This window comes from Perissodus microlepis, chromosome 23 (genome assembly GCF_051167445.1).
Source record: "Perissodus microlepis isolate ML-2025 ecotype Zambia chromosome 23, ASM5116744v1, whole genome shotgun sequence".
Classification (NCBI taxonomy): domain Eukaryota; kingdom Metazoa; phylum Chordata; class Actinopteri; order Cichliformes; family Cichlidae; genus Perissodus; species Perissodus microlepis.
Window position 1 is genome coordinate 31,927,910 of NC_140482.1, and position 17,560 is coordinate 31,945,469.

A 17,560-nucleotide genomic window follows, 5' to 3' on the forward strand; every position below is an offset into this window, starting at 1 on the left:
TGTGTGTGTGTGAGCATGTGTGCAAGATGAGTGGCGGTGAGTGCAAATATAAGACCTCCCTCTTTCTTCACAGGTGATAGCAGGATCTTGTCTCAGGTGCTGAGTGTGTGCTGGCTTTGATATACCTGCAGGTACAGTATGAGCACTGAAAGCAGGCTGCCGGGGGGGTGGGGGGGTTACTTTGACAGGTGTGTCTTTAACATCATTTTAAAGGTAAAGGATTATGGGAGTGCCCTTGACACTCGCTGGTTGACAGTATTAGTGCAGTTTACTCAAATAGACACCAACACACAGTTATCGGCTACAACACTGTACACTAGATTACACTTCTCCTAATAAAAGTGCCAATTTTAAATATTAAATGTATAAAAATCTAAAATAAACATAACTTTATGCAAATATTCTGCACGCTTGCCTAAAGTGGACCTATTATACTAATATATATTATAACTACAGTGCAGTGGTTGTTAGCGCTGTCAGCTTATAGCAAAAAGATTTGAATCCACTGGCAGGGTGGGGCTTTCCTGTTGACATGCTTAGACTATTCCAGCTTCCTCCCACGGTCCAAAGACACGCACAATAGACTAATTGGTTATTCTAAATTGTAGGTATGAATGTGAGCGTGCTTCAGATTGCTCTAAGTGCTCAGTTTCAGACTGTTCTTTTCTACTCCTGGCTCTGTGTGATGTCCCTGAGCAGGGATATCACAGCTCTGGCTGTATGCACAGAAGCTCCTCCCAGAAGCTGTTCAAATAGTTTTGCTTGCAAGAGGCAGCCAATCAGAAAGATATAGAATTTGTAGAATAAGTTTGGCATACATATGTTTGCACGACATTGTGATACTACTGCTCTCTCGCGAATAGCTGCAATTTTTAATTTAAATTTTCAGAGCAAAATCATCAATCATCATATCTGCTGATGATGTTTCAGTTGACTGACTTTCAGCTAAACACACACAGCTGTTAGGCAAGCGTGCCTCTTCACTCGTGTGCATCGCTTTCCATGTAAGAGGCAGCTGCACGTGTACCTGCTTCTCTTTTGCATCGGAGCTAGAGAGAAGCAGGTACATCCACCCTCTGGCTCTACCTCACTTTCCCACCCAGCCCACTGCTCCACCCTCCCCGTGTGAGTGCTCTGTCGGTGCTCCGCCATCCAAGCCACAGAGCTCGACACCAGGAACCTGGAACTAAAGCGGAAAAATAAACACGCCTGACTGACAGCTCGAAACAAGCGAGTTCCCACGGGCACGGATACAGTACTGCTGCACCGCCAGGTACGCCATACAAGAGCACAGATTTTGGCAGGAGAGATGAGCTCGTACGTACGCATGAAAATAACACTGCTCATGAGCAGAAGCACGTATTCAAGGACTTGTTACCCTTTATAAAAGGCAGAAGCAGCAGCAGGGCTCTTCAGACAGGTGCTTCCTCTCCCTGTGAGATGTGTCAGTTTACCTTTCATTGATTCTATTAATCTCATCATCATCTGAGACGTAGTCCAGTCTCCACAAAAGCCACTTTTTAACCAGCAACGCGACACGCAAACCTGGACGTGTTTATTTAGTTGTACATGCAGCACAGAGACGGCGTGCCGGCACAGTTATGACGTCTGTGCCGGTACCACTGTGGGTTTTTTCTGCCACTCCGTGTGCAGTGTGTATGTTCTGGGTGGTTAACACCAGCTGTACTGGCTCGCTCTGTCTCTCAGCAGGTTCACACTGGGGCTAATGCAGTGCTAGCTCTGTCTGACCTCAGAGGTTACTGTTGTTGCCGAGCCAGAGTGTGTGTGTGTGTGTTTGTGTGTGTCTAACAAGACACCCCTGCGGGGTCTGACTGCACTGACCCAGCTGCAGCAGTCTGGTTCTCATCCCCCCCCCACACACACACAGCCTAGTTTCAGTCGCTCGAGAGGACACCGCATTGACTTGCATTCATCTTTCAGAGCCGTACCCTCGCACATAACCATGAGCGCCTCACCTGAATCTTTGACATAACCATCACGTAATCCTTAAACTACTTTCACCAGTTTTACCAGCTGGTCACGTGGGGACCATCTTCTCGTCCCCATATGGAGGTCTCAACATGATGATTGTGAGAACAAATTTTTGTTCCTGCAGGGTAGATAATACACAATCTCATTCACGCTCTCTCTCGCACACACACACACACACACTTGCTCAGAAACTACACACAGAAACACTCACAGTGCTCCTCTCTTGTTCTTCTCTATAATGTACCATAATGGAGCGTAGCTCCTTTGACTGGGCCTCCCCAGGCCTTCCTGCTATTACATCTGAATGGGCCAGCATATGGCCTTTATGGCTCTACTGTTCCCTCTACAGGTCCCCGCAGAGAGAGGGAGCGAGAGAACATTTCAACTGTCATGGAGGTATATGCAGGGCGAGTTTGAAAAGTAGCTTGCTTGGAGAGTGTGCGAGTGTGCGTGAGCTTGTGTGGCGTTGTTTGTGTATTCGTGTGGGAGAGGGGAAGGAGGATGAGGGGGGGGGCACGGGGAGCGTTAAATGAAGCAATTAATAAAATCATTTTCTACCCGGCTAAGGAGATAACAGCTTGGCACAGTACCACAAACCCATCAACGCAACCCCCTCGCCTCCTCACCGCTCATTTCAGCTTAAGGAAGACCCACACTGCTGCCCCTGATGGACCACTAACAGAAAGAGTGAGAGCGAGGGAGAGAGGGGTGGAAGAGTAGCAGCCTGCTGAGGGTTTTTCACCTGTTTATAGCTGCCAACACTAGAGGGCAGTGTGTAACTTCTGTCAAACTTCTGGACACACACACACACACACACACAAAGAGTGAGAACACAAAGCAGCCTGCATCACTGAACACAACAAACAAAGCCAGGAGTAGCAGCGCACACATACACACACACACACACACACACACACACACACACACTGAATGCACACTCATTGTCATTCCTTGCTAACATTCCAGAGAGAGCAGCAGTGGCAGCAGTGGGTCTCCTGCTAGCTCATGCTATACAACATGGCAACATGTCAGCTCAGAGACGGGAGCACGCGATCAGGAGTGTTTTCTCCCGGAGGATAGCTGTTAACCCGCTGGGACGGCGCCAAATTATTTACAGTATCATGCAAAGGTTTTTGAGGTTTTAAACATTTATAGGCGGCACGGCCGAGAAGCATCTGATCAGCAGCAGGACGAGTCAAGAGTCAGAAAAGAAAAATTAGCAACAAGAACAAGGGGTACTGCTACAGGCGATATGCCCCCCCCCCCAGAGGCATGGCCTCAGTAATCATGAGTATCAATGGAAAGTTCCCCAAAATGGAGCCACCTGCTTTTTAATTGATGAAAACTATTCATGCTTACTTCACTGTTGGTGCTTAAGGCTTCTGCCCATCCATTGGTGCACCAGTGTGGTACTGTGAGAAGGATTGTGGGAATTCAACCAATGTAGAGGCCGCAGGGACACGTTTCCAAAAAGCCAAAAGCATGCAGTACGACAGCCGTGATGCTACGTGCTGGTTGAATGTTGACTGGCTGAAAATTTGTCTTTTCGAAAGGAGCAACAAATGAGTTAAGCACAAAGCAGCACAAAAGCACACCTCAAACAACGGCAGCAGGGACACTTTACGTTGTTTTAACTCTCAGCTTCACGAAACGACAAAGAAGGTCTTTGTCCATTGTGAATTTCCAGACGGAGCAGCGATGTATTGCCAACTTAATCGCCACGTATGGGGAGAGGGGGCTGCTACGCAATATAGCGGAAGTCTGTTCATTGGCAGGACGTGGTGGCGACGCCGCTCGCCACTGCTTCACCCACATTCTTCTGCTCTCTGCGTGTTGTTCATCGCGAGGTGATGCCGTCCTCCAAAAAGCCAACAGCACGTTGCCTTCTGGTTGCAGTGCACAGCTACAACATGCAGACACGGTCTACAGAGATACTGAAGCAATACCACACCAGGACCTGAGCTCTTTCACCAACACGCAGAGAAATGTGTGATGTTTGCCTCTAAACAGATGAAATCACGTGATGGTGGAGGTGAAGCATGAACAGCAGGAGAAAAAGGCTTCATTCATTATTATCATACATCATTAATGTTCATGAGCCAAGTCTAAAGGAAAGGTTTTCCCGAGTACTGCTTCTGCTAAAGTCTGTCATTCAAGGGGAATTGTTGGGTATGGTTTTTGTGGCTGTCCTCTCAAGGATAAGCAGAGTCCCTCTTCTCAGTGGAAAGTTTTGACTCGTCTGGGTCCTTTGACATCTGTGTCTTCCACTCACGCTGCTTTTTCACATGTGTTAGAAAAGCAGATTAAACATTTTTGCATAACTTTTTAAATATGTCTTGGTTTTTGTTGAGAGGTTGAACACCGTTACACCTCACTTTGTTAACTTTGAGCAACTTTGTGATTATCCCTCTGTAAAGTCCGCAATCTCCGCTAAAGGACCGGCGCCGGCCCTAACAGAAGAAATAATATTTCAGACGCTATTCCTCAATCACTTCTGTACGGTTTGCAGTCTGTCATTCACTTTCCAAAGCACTTCACCTTATTTATCTGCATCTTTGTAATACGACTGACCGGACTGAACCCCGAGCCCAGTCTTACCTTTGATAAATAAATTACCAAGCGCAGATGTCTCCCTAATTCGCCATGTGCGTGCCATGTGTCAGCTTTGAACAGGTTCTTAAATTTGCCTTTGATACCTGGGTTGCTTGTTCTTAAATGTGTAATCAAACCTAATCCTCTTGTTGTGCTTTTTCGTGTTGTCCCTGAAGAGCTGCAATTACCTGCCGTAAATTGCACAGCCTTTGACTCTCGATCCTCTTTTTTTTTTTTTTTTTTTGGCAAGAGGAACAATTCCAGTTTAGTAGAGAGAGGATGCCCCACCCCGGCTGGTTTACACCCCTATGAGAGTGCGCTCTGTGTTTTTGACTGCGTTACGTGTCGTGTGTAGATCACAGAAGCAGCTCGAGAGCGAGGCGCTTCAGATCATTTAATGTTCATTTTCTCATTTAAAAAAAAAAGATTTTGGAAAGACTCCCCTGACATCACACTGTCCTCTTCTTTTTCCCCTCCTCCACCCTCCTCTATCTCTCCTTGTTGCCTCTCGTCCCTAATTTTCCCTCCTCCCCCTTGTCATCTCCCCTTTTTCTTGCCCTCCCCAGAGGGCTATGATGCAGCAGCGATGGACTTCTGCTGAGAGACGAAGGACTACACACCAAACGTGTAGACACTTATTCTATTCTCTTTCTTCTTCTGTCTTTCTGCCTAAATGATGCCCCCCCGAATGCCAGGCTCACCCTGTGAGCTACACATTAGGATAACATGAAGGAAGACCCTCCTCCTCCTCCTCCCATCTCTATTTTCCTCCAGTGTCCTGTCTTTGCCCCTCATCCCTCTCTCCCAGGACTGGAGCCAATAACAGTGTTGGGGTCACCTATGTTAATTGCTATGCTAGAGCAACTGGGAAAAAACACACACACAGCACACACGAGCAGTTCACACACAGTCGGTGAGTAAGCATGTGTCACTGAAGCGGCGTGTGAGAAATAATAGTTTCAAAAACAAGGGAAATGGAGAGAGTGAAGAAATGTCATGAAGAAGGATGCCTGGCGTGTGAAGGAGAAGGTGGGAAAGGAAGCCGACCCAGAGTTCAGATGAGAAATGACCGAAACGCAGAGGAAATTTCGCTTAGCTCGATGTAATCCATTCACAATTCTACGGCAAGACTGTGGTCCACTCGACTAACCGTATCTCAGGAGTGACTGAGGACACGAGCACAATTTCAACAATGTGTGTGAAGGGGGGGAGGGGGGTGACACGGCTTCCCCTTCATTTGAATGAACAAATGCAATGCAGAATTCTCAGCAGCCTGCACTTTCAGCGCGGACCGCAGCCATTAGTTCAATGGGGAATTAATGTCAGCTACCTACAGAAAGCAATGAGCGGGGCTTCGGCTCTGGCTCATGTTGAAGGATGCTGTTGTACCACTAACAGTGTGAGCTTGATTTAGGGAAATCTTTGCAGTGGCACTGGGAGCATTTTGTCTCGGTGCACTGTGCAGCCTCTGTGCTCGCACCTTTGTTTTCTTGTTTTCTTCACCTTTGCCTGCTTTGCTCAGCTAATCTGAGCTGAAGAGGGGAGGAGAAAGAGAAGAAGGATGGATGAAAAGAGAAGAAAAGATGAAAGTGAATACAGCATCCATCCCTCCTTGTTCTCCTCCACTCTGCCCATCCTGTCTGTCTGTCTGTCTGTCTGCCCTGCACACAGGGTCTATTTATGGAAAGCAATGTCACTCACGCAACACCATCAGATAGCTCTCTCCCTGGCCTGCTCACTGCTCATACATCATTAACATTCTCTACCACCCCAGCATGTACATGCACACACACACACACACAGAGAGAACATGACACGCTGCCAATCAAACAAGAAAAAACAGGCTGTACAGCCTCAAACTGTACGTATGGAAACATCAGGTATGCTATAGACAGAGAGTGAGAGGAAATTTGTGCAGCATGCTTACAGCACTGAGCATGTTTAATTATACTCACAAAGGATTAATAAAGTAAAGTATTATTCTTAAAGACGCATTGTAATTTTATTGCATTGCCTGGTCAGCCGACTCCTGTGTTTGATGTTTAACTCAGGAGAAAGTCTTTAAATGGCTGAGACGCTAGCAAGACTCTTACACATCACAGGGATTTACAAACAAAAATCTCAAAAATAAAACTTTAAAAATAAAATAACAATAAATGCATTAATAAACATCTTTGTTTATTAATTTAAGGAAAATTAATTAAATTTAAAAGAATATATATATATATATCAACCAATGTGAGCACGAGGCTGGGCTCTGGTGACTGAATATTATATATTCAATATTCTGCCGACAGTTATTGATCTTACATGGTTAGCAGGACAACCCTTCTAGCTAGCATTAGCGATTGAAGGAGCTTTGTTATCTTTGGACAGAGAGGACTTTTTCCAAATTCTAACCAATAAAATTCAGCAGCCGGTCGGCAACTCCTTGGCAACCAATGGTCGCTAGGGAAAAACGCTCGTTTACAGACCAGAGGGAAAGGGTTGCTCTCGGCTGCTGCGTTGAAAGCCACCAGAAACAACCTTGCGATTGCTTTGGTGCAGGTTTGCCAACCTAGTCTTTGCAGACAGCTCCTTTACGTGACCTACACACTGCGTGGAAACTGTCAGTAAATGGAGCTGTGTTGGCTGAATGTTGTACTACTCCTTTAAAGGCTCCTCTCCACAAGAAGATGTCCAGGATTTCGCTAAATGACATCAAACTTTTGCAGGGGATGAATGCCCTCTTCCTTCCGTAGGCGTTTCACTTGAATTGTTCGTGGTATAATGTGAAAAATCTCATATTTGCTGGTGACTTCTTTCTTACTCAAACTGTCTGCTGTAGAAAAGCTGCTTTAAGCCAATTCAGATTTCCTGTTCTCACCCTCAGCAATTCACAGCATATCTTTGGGGGTACAGTTACTTTAAAACCTCAATTTTGTAAATGTTACGAGTTTAATGTGTGTCACAGTGTCAAATAAGGCTCCTATATGTCCTCATTTGAATATGAGAGAGTGACGGAAACAGAGAAAAGAGTGCGAGTGACCTCGTCAGCCTTTGAGACAGCCCTCAGAGAACAGTGATGACAGGAGGAATTAGTGAAGCAACACAGACCAGAGAAAATAGCCTCCTCTTCACTCTGCTTTTTCCTCCCCTCCCAGCAAACCCAACACCTCCTTCACTTGCAAAGGCATTTCATATTCTGGAAAGCACAGGGTAACACAGAAAACTCTACGGGTAGAGTCTAGAGCAGCAGACAGAGCACCAGGAGTTAACATCCCGGGCATATGGACATATGGGATGGACGCAGAGAGACAGAGAAGGGAACACATCTGGACAGGGATTAGGACAGCTAAAGAGGCTAAAAAAAGGAGGAGGAGACAGAGGGATAGGCTTAGCCATGGCTAAGGGAGGGGTGATGGTTGGAGGTGATTGTGGGGGTGGGTGAGGGATGAAGTCAGACGGAAGGTCATTTTTCTTACTTGAAAGAAGCCCGGGGGCATGGGTCCTCCTGGCATGCCATCATTGGGTGGCATGTTGCCCATCACTGGACTGGGAGCAGCGGCCGCGCTCTGAAAGAACAACCACAACAAAACCAAAATAAAAGCCTCTGCATTTCCCTTCAGCGGATTAACACACAGTCACGGGACAATCAGCGACCGGCAAGGTGTTAAAACAATCCTGTGTCTGCCGAAATTAATAGAAAGAGAGACACGCTGTTTGGAAACGATTTGCCATCAAGCTTTTTTCCTTTTTTTCACCCTGATTGCGCTCTTTCTGGAGCAAATGGAGCAATTACAGATATCTCACGATATCTGACGGAGATATGATTGTTTGGGCGCTGTGATAAACCAATCGATGGACACAAAAACAAAATGCAAATATGGTAATTTAGTGGGAACATTAAGGAAGGAATTCTGTGGATTTGGAGTAAACTAGTTTCCCCGTTGCGCTAGGAATGGACAGCACTTTTTTCCAATAACTGCTAAAACTAAAAAAAAACAAAAAACAAAAAGAGGGCATAAATGTGTCACTTGAATGCATCTATGACATGTATTAATTTTAGACTGTATTTAATCTTTTCTCTCACAGTAATAATGATGCTAAACATCAGGGAGAAGAGACAGATGTGGCGCTGCCTCAGTCGTGCCGACCATCAGCTCATCGTTGGCATGGCCAGGGCAATGCGAGGAGCAATTAAAAAAAGTTGCCATGATTCCTGTGGAAGAAGAACTGAAAAGCTAAGACCGCACAGATACCCTGACATCTAACAAGCAGCCCGTCTTAATGTCTTCCAGACACGACCTAGATGTTGTTACTCCAAAGGCTGTGGAGGATGGACGGGTGTACCAAAATAGACACTGTTGCTTTCTCTTAAAGATGAACACAATCTAACAGCCTTAACTATAACCATGGGTCTTTTGATTAAGCATAACCAATTAAAAGCCTCAATATCTGCTATTGAACATGGATGCAAATCCACATAATTTACAAATGCACATACACAGCGCTCTCCTCCAGCCCTTCCCCCACTGTAACCGGAGCTCCGCTCACTTCCCTCCGTGCCTCGCCTGACCTGCACAGCCCAGACACTAACTAGCACGCCCCAGGGCCACGAGGCAGGGTGCGCACAATCGCGCATGCAAAAACTGCAGCGGCAAAAGGGTGTGAATCTGTGGGGCTCTGAAAACAACCGTGACAGAGCACGGATGTGGCATCGACAGAAGTAAGGCAAGAGCCAAAACTGGAAAGAGAAAGGCATAAAGGAGAGAGGGGAGACATTTAAACAGAAAAGGCTGGCAAACAATAGGAAGCGGGCTGAGAGAGGAAGAGCTGGAGAGCTCTCTCAGAGGGTGAGGAGAGGTCAGACAGTGAAGAAGAGCTTAGTACAGATGCTTCTATATTACTCTCAGGTCTATGTGTGAACTGTCAGTTCTTTCCAGCCTCAACAGTAGACAAGCACGAAGAGGAAGAGGTCAAGAGGATCTTCCAAACCTTAAAATAAAGAATACAGCACACAGCTAAAAAAAAAATGGACACTCACCCCTCTTATAATAAGTGCTAAGCATCATTTTTCTTCCTTCCACTGTGACCTGGTGGCCTGGGAAGCATGTGAACTCTCCCAATGTTTCTTTTAACGCATAAATGCCAAATAACTCAGGTCTTAAATGAGTCTCATAGACATCTGCGACAGGGGGACAATGTCTTTGGCCCCAAAGACTTTGTGGTTGAGTGTATATCTGGAGTCTGTTTAGCCTTCATGTGACAGGACAGAGAAAAGAAGACAAGAAAGCTGGGAGAAAAACCGGGGTAGATACGCAGTTAGCTTTAGTATTAGCTTTAACCCGGTGAACTACACCAATGTCCTGCAGAAACAATCTCAAAATCATTGGCTACAGTCTGTAAACAGTTAATCAGTTTTTTAAAGTACATCTGTATTTGTAAACAGTGATTAGCAGATGGAACAGGAAGTCTTGTGTAGTTGTCCATTGTCCCCAGAGGCTACCACGATGTCCACACAGGAAGCAACGAGCAGCAACTCGGCAACCAGAGACCAGAGCCATTCAGCAGCGACACAAACAGGTGCAAGTAAGGGGAAAACTATTAAACATAAAAACGTGAAATTTCTTACTAGTCTTTTTGGCCATCAGAGCAAATCAGGATGTGTTGTTTAGGACAGATGCATAAAAAAATGTCAGAGTATTGAGTAGTTAAAATATGGAAAGAAAAAGTCCTGTACATGAGCACACACTATTGGTATGTAGACGAATTTCACAATATTACTTTTTACCGTGAAGGACATGAGAGCCTCGAAGGTCCCCGACCATCACGTGTGGGCGGGGCTTTAGTCAGCAATCGCTTCCCAGGTTGAAAGGGGTCCGACAGGTCAGGTCAGGTAATGGGGTTGGCCTAAGCAACAGATTGGGTCCCATAGTGGGCTGGGCCCCAGAAGCATGATTGTGGCAGATGATTTGTGTTGTTTCAGATCTCGAGCCTGTGTGTGTTTGCGTATGAGAGGGTTTGAATGGATCCATTATTAGGTCTGATTATGCTAATAATCACTGCAGGATTTTAAAAAAAAAAGTGTTTTCTGAATCAAGATGGAGTGTGTGAACTGCGAAAAGAAGTCGCTGCTTGTTACTTGGTTTTGGTGAGGGACTCTTTGGTGCATAATTTGGGCTTCTGTACTTCTAGGAGCGATATTGATGGAGCAACTGAAAAATAAAAATAAGGGCGCGAGACTGTAAAGTGTGCAGTGGTGTGCTTTTTTCTCCTGTTGAACAATGGGCAGCGAAAACAATGGGCTGAATACTGTACATATTGACATACATGTGTCCACACCAACACAAACACACGTGTGCACGGTTAACCAACTGCGGTTTGTCTCAGCGCTTGGCCGTGCGGAGGGAGGGAGAAAATAGGAAGATGAAATAAGAATGAGAAAAAGGAAAAGAGAAGATAGCTCGATAGACAGCAGGACATCTTAGAGGGAGGAGGAAGAGTGAATGGAAGTGGTGCTGGCATGTAAGTACGTGTGACGAGTGTGTGTGTGTGAGGCGAGTGAGTGAGTGTGTGCGTACGCGCGAGCCTGCCTGCCTCAGCCAGCCAACGAGGCTCCACAGTACTCAGGTGAAGCAGCAGCAAAAGGCCCCTTCTCCTAGTTGCCATGACAACCCCGACCTCAGCTCCTGCTCTCCAGTGCCCATTAAAACCCTCAGGCCGTCAATCATCAGCATGGCCAGGGAGCAGAGAGAGGGAGAGAGGGAGAAAGCGATAGGTGGAGGGAGAGAAAAGCAAAAAGAAAGAGAGAGAAGAGAAAGAGGAGGAAAAGATAGAAAAAGAAACAGACGTGGAGTTTAAAGCAGCCTGTGGCTTTTGATAGCTGCTGCCCTTTTTGCCACAGCTATCTCTCTCCTTTTCTTCCCTCCGCACAAACAAACCCGATACACAAAACCTCCACAGTGCTAACTCCTCACCACCGTCGCTCTCCTTCAGCTCTCTCTCCATCCCCACCGAGCCAGCCAATAATCAGCGCCGCATTTCTACGACACGTATTAAGCCCATTGTAGGCTGAAAAAAATTACAAAGCCGCGAGAGGGTAATATTCAGAGAGAATACAGTCACGAAAAAGCTCAGCTGTTCTCTGAGATTAAAGTGGAGCATCTAGGCGAAACAAAGCCTCGCAAAGTTACAAGACAAAATATTTTCGGAGATTATAAAACGATAACTTCATCACAAATACCCGCCGATGTCATACGCACAAGAGCGATGCTGATGTAAGCGGTGATGCTGTTGCATTAGTCCATTGTGTTGAAGCTGCTGATCCACAAAAGCCATGACCTCGTCCAAATCAGCACACGCTTTTTCATGAATAGGCCAAATTCACTGCAATCGTTCTTCCAGGCTACAATCAAAAAATTTGACTGCGAATTTGGTCATTATTTCAAAAAATGAGCCAAGAATCCAGCTCTTCGACTGAAACAGCGACTCTCCGCAGAAACGTTTACGACCAGTGACGCCTGCAATACGCCACTTTTATAACATTACTTCGTGATCCCGTCTTTCCCAAACACAAGGTTTTCTCTTGGTTCACTTGTAACTAATGAACTTACACGATTGATATGCGACATCTTCATTTCTTAACCCTGCATCCATCCATGCCGCCTCCATGTTTTGCAAATGAGCTAAACGAGTTAAGGATATTCTCTCGTCTCTGCTGATGCGTGACGAGATTCACAGCATCTGAAGTCTTTTTGTGTCTGTGAGGTGCATCTGTTTAACGCTGTAGTTTCACTTGTTGGAAAGACTCTTTCCAAAAGTTAGACGAATAGATTGATATCACTGTCATATCTTTTCTGGTAAATAAGCTAAAGCCAGAAGCCAGCAAGTTCAGCAAACACGGGAGAACAGCACACGAGGCTCAGCTGGAAGAGGAGCATAAATCTTTCCGTGTAACTCTTCAAGCAAGAAAACAAAGGAGCGCATTTCTCAAACTGTAATCCTCTTTAGCCAGAAGAGGAGTTCCAAAGGCAGACTTATCTTGTCATTCTATAATAACACAGACCGCACTGTGCTTGAGACAAAGGCTAAATAACGAAAATAAACTTCATATTTCAGTTTGTTCTCTTAGCGATTATTAATTGAGACGACTCGAATCTCTCCAACGCGCGATAAGACGACCAGCAGCTGCCATTTTGAGGTGTCCCGTGATGTGACATAACCACGGCAATCTTAACCATCGCCGCCTTGCACGAGATGCGAGAGAGGCATTATCGGAGGACGTGCATTTGACAATTTCCTCTAACAGAAGGGGGTCTGCCCTCCTTTGGCCCCTTGTTGTGATCCTCTTTAGTGCCACGGTGGAGGCTGGCTAACCGGCTAGGTCCACAGACAGTGAGTGAGCGGCTCTATCTGCCCAGTGATCAGACCTCAGCTTCCAGGGGGTAATGGATCTGCCGTTATCTGGGTCCAGACAAGCAGGCCAACACACTGCTACCTGCTGGCCACAACAACACTGATACTGACCTGTTAGTATCTGTGTGAGTGTGTCTGAATTTCTGTGTGGAAGCCTGTGTTTATTTCCGTTTCCAAGGGTTTAGCCTGACCTGACTGTACTCACGCAGAAACACATGAAACCGCCCAAACCGAGATCCTCTGACCACAAAGTTCACGCATGCAGCCACACACAGAGTAACAGAGTCCAGTCCAAGCTCGTGTTTCCCAAAACAGGGCATCGCTTTATTTTTCATTCTTTGCCTGCTGCACAAAAAAGCATAAACTGCTGAATAGCAGGTGAGATGAAGTTGTTAATGTAAACAACGAAGACAGAGCGAAGCTTTGTGATTCGGTTATGGCTGACATTCACGTAGAGTTACACAGAGATGTGTTTGCACACGCGTGTCTCACGCCAGAGTGAGCGCTCTGTTATGTGTCTATGTATTTAGTTCCTGTTGGTTTCATGTGGCCCGTGTGCAAACCAAACCAGGAATTACTTTTCACAACCCTGCTGACTGTCACTGCGATCGCCGTCTCCTCCCATCTCTCCCATTTGTCCTTCTGTCACGGCCCTCCTTCTCCTCCCCTCAGCTTCAAGTGCTCCAATAACTGTCAGTGAAGTCAACTCTATAAAGATTAGCAGCGAGGCAGCTCGGTGTGAGCGGTGCTGCCGGCCGACAGACGGCTCCAATCGATGGAAGACAGAGAACTGCCGGGTCGCTCTTCCAGGAACCCTGCACCAAACCCTGCCACATGGAAATCCCCTCAATGGCTGGGTCTGCTCTGTGTGCAGGCGCGCACACACACACACACACACACACACACACACACACACACACACACACACCAGGTATGCAGAAAAATCTGCATGGTAAGTATGCACAGGGGTGTTCTTGCACACAAACACACACATATGCTGTTGCCTTCCCATAGCTCTGGCAGCTGTTATGTCAATCAGGTGAATTAATTACCGGTAAACAAATCTGCTTGGGATCCCCCCGCAGTACACACACACACACACAAACAAACACACACACACATCCCTCCTCCTCGCACTGTTCCTGTCTCTGAACCATCTCCTCCCAACATTAGGGCCCCAGACGCCCGGAGCAGCCTCCCAGCTACCCAGTTATTGCTCTGAGCTGGAAGCCCAGAGGGAAGGCTCTGTGAGAGGGGACGCCGCCCGGATCTCCCCACGCAGCCCCGGAGCGCACACCTAAACTCCCACTACACCTCTCAGGATAACCAATCAACCCATGGCAATCCACACACTACCTATCAGGGAAGAAAACAAATTACTGTGGACACACACACACGCAGACACAAACAGTGAGATGAAACAAACAAATGCAGAAACACAGACTATTCTCCTCGTCAACTGCTGCCTCTTGTAAACATCATATTGATGCGGTGGCTCTCTGTGGATGGCAGCTGACAGAGTGAAGAGGAGGGAACACCACGTGACCGACAAACAGCCTGAAATAAGGAAAGCCAAGCAAACAAAAACAGAAATTTTGTTTGATGTTTATACGAAAATCGGGAGGAATTAGCATTTTCTGGATCATTTCAATGTATTACTAAAGTTTTACTTTAGCTTTGGTCCTTGACAGTCTTAATAATAAAAACAAGTTAAGCAAAGAGAACAAGGCGTCATCACAAAAAACACGAGAAGTCGGACAATCGGGGAGGATTTAAGAGGATTTAGTCTCATCTGCATTAAAGAACAAAGGCGCACAGCAACAGCCTGGTTCAACTTTCACCAGATGACCTTTGCTGTGTGGATACACGTTTTTTGTGGACGATCACTTTTATGGCTTTATGTCCAAAATAAGTGGTTCTGTTGAGGATCCGGTTAACCTAATATTTGTCTCCAGTCTGACCATCTGACCAATCAAATCAGGTTGACTGACATCACCGCTGTCAGTGTGAAGGAAGAGGATTTTGCCGACCTCGAAAGGGGGAGGAAGCTGCCATGTTGTATCTTATTAAAAAAAAAAGAAGGAAAAGTAAATGTATCTCTTTGATATATCACAATGTTAATATTTTTAAAGGGGTAACGTAACAACCAACCGTAACCAAATGTATCTTTTTCTTTTCCTTTGTGTTTAAGACTGTAGTTAGTACAAAACAAGCGATCTAAAAATGCTGCACTGGGCTCGCAGAAATCTCATGAAATTAATAATAAAAGTAATATAATAAACAAAACATGTTGAAAATGACTCGCAGCATACTTTATGAAGTCTTTAACTCAACGCTAAAGCTAAACTCTGAGTGAAATATGACACAAACACAGATAAACTAAGTAAAACACATATTTATGGAGACTAATTTAGTTCCTGGCCTCCTGACATACACTTGTGTACCTTCACACGCCTTTACCGGCGCTCGGCAGTTAATGACCAAAGCTTGGCGATGGCCCGCTGCTCTCTTGGTGACCCTTTCTGACACCGGTCCCCCCTGCTGGCACTTCTCTTTAATTACACACAAACAAACATGTGTGCAGACACACAAACACACACTGATATTCAGCCCCTGCCTCCCACTCCGCCCGTGGCCTTTCACTCCCTCATTAGACAGTTGGTGTTGGGTGGAAAGCCATGACAGAACCAGAGGACAGGGTGCCGCGATGACGCTTGTCGGCGAGCACGCGCATACACACTTTAAGCAAAGGATGAGGAGTTACACGTGCACAAAGCTAAATGCCTAATTGAAGATTATTAATGCTGCTAATTAGGGAATAATAGAACGCTCGGAGCTCAGAAACAAAACCTAATAGACAGAGAAAGAAAGGTGTGTGAGTATTTGTCAGAGATAGGAGAAAAGGTTTTATCATGCATCCTTCCACCCTCTGAAGTATGTCTGGCTATTTCCTGAGGTGAGATGCTCAGGTGTGCAGGTCAGACAGGGCTGCAGATCATCCCCGGAAAAAGCCAGACCCGATGATATGTGTCGCATTTATGGCTCGCTCTCTCTCAGTGTTTGCAAAAAATGTAAATAAATGTTCGGCATTTATTTACATTTTACAGCTCAGTCCCACATCTACAGCGTGTCAGGCGCCGCGCGTCCGTGTCTTTCATCAGCTGCCCTTTAACACCAAGATTCAACAGTTACACGGCGAGCAATCCCTCATAAAGGAGGCGCAGACATCTCATCCTCTCTACACCAAGAACGCAATGCAGCCAAAAGCCATGTTGCTTTTTTGCCAAGCAGGCGAGGTGCTCCCTATTTTCAGCTACAAAACCTCAACCTCTGCCATGGCTTTCATTATCACTTTTTCCTCTGCCATCTCCAAGCAAAAAAAACTAAAACCAGAACACCACAGCAGAAAATCAACAGGTTCACAGCCGCTGTCTGGGCTGTGCAGAATGTAATTCTGGGAAATGCTGAGATGAAGCTGGTAACACAAAAAATTACAGAATATAAATTATAAAGGAAGGAATGACCCAAACTTGTGTTCGGCAGATGAATAAAAGCATCAGTGGATTTTATCTTCATGCACTAAAACACAGGCTAAATGTGCACACGCATGCAGACACATGTAGGGTATTCATATCTTGTGGGGACATCTAATTGACATTATGCTTTCCATAGCCCTTAACCCTGAAAAATTAAATACCTAACCATAACCATAACCAATTGTAACCCTGACACTAAAGCCACATTTTGAGTCTCAAAAAATGCCTTCAAACATGTGGCGACCAGTATTTTGGTCCCCACAAGTATATGAATACACACACGCGCACACGCACACTGAATTACATGGACTCACTCTGAGACAACTGTAGTGTGCGTGTACTACACACTGACATTTAACGCACAAGTAGCATTTATATATCTGTAAATATTTATTTTCTGTAGCTTCAGACATCCATGTTCATATTGATACATCCTAGAAAATGCTGATAGCAGAATGTGGATATCACATGCTTTACAACAATACAAAAAACATCTGTATGTTTAAAAAATGGCTTGACGTCTCTGCCATTAGTAGGAAATGGAAAAACATGAGTTACAGCAATAAAATAAGGCCTAATCTTTAAAAATAAAAAAAAAGATAAAATGAAACAAGACTGGGCACAGAAGAAGACAATACGTGAGAATATTGTTCTCACTGATGTTAGCGCCTAAGGAAGCAGAAGCATCCTACTCAGAAACACTGGAAAAACCTGCTGGACCACAGTGCCACCGTTTGTCCCAGTCCACCAAAACAATCATATTTTAATAGGACAGACTCTGTGTTCGGCTGTATGGGAATCAAATCTGCAGGGATTTTTTTTTTTAAGTGCAAAAGAGGCGATAGAAGCTGCTTAAATCTACTGGAACGAGGCGACAACCGGCAATCCCTTACTTGAAAGTTGAAAATAAAATATAAGATGCTTTTATTAAAGAATTATTTACCTGTAAAAAGTAAAAAAAAAAAAAAAAAAAAGAAGACATGTGGGACACATGTTGTTTAAAGGTTTAAAGATCCCGTCCATTCATTTTGGTGAATTTTATA

At 45.4% G+C, this 17,560-nt stretch overlaps 1 protein-coding gene across 2 annotated transcripts in view; it reads right to left on the bottom strand.

Moving 5' to 3' along the window:
- ssbp4 (single stranded DNA binding protein 4) overlaps positions 1-17,560 on the bottom strand; it is an 85,527-nt gene that overhangs the window by 14,559 nt on the left and 53,408 nt on the right. For both annotated transcript variants that reach the window (XM_084922571.1, XM_084922570.1), the window contains exon 5: positions 8,049-8,138. In XM_084922571.1, coding sequence (XP_084778697.1) covers positions 8,049-8,138 — 90 coding nt within the window. The remainder of the gene's footprint in view (positions 1-8,048; positions 8,139-17,560) is intronic.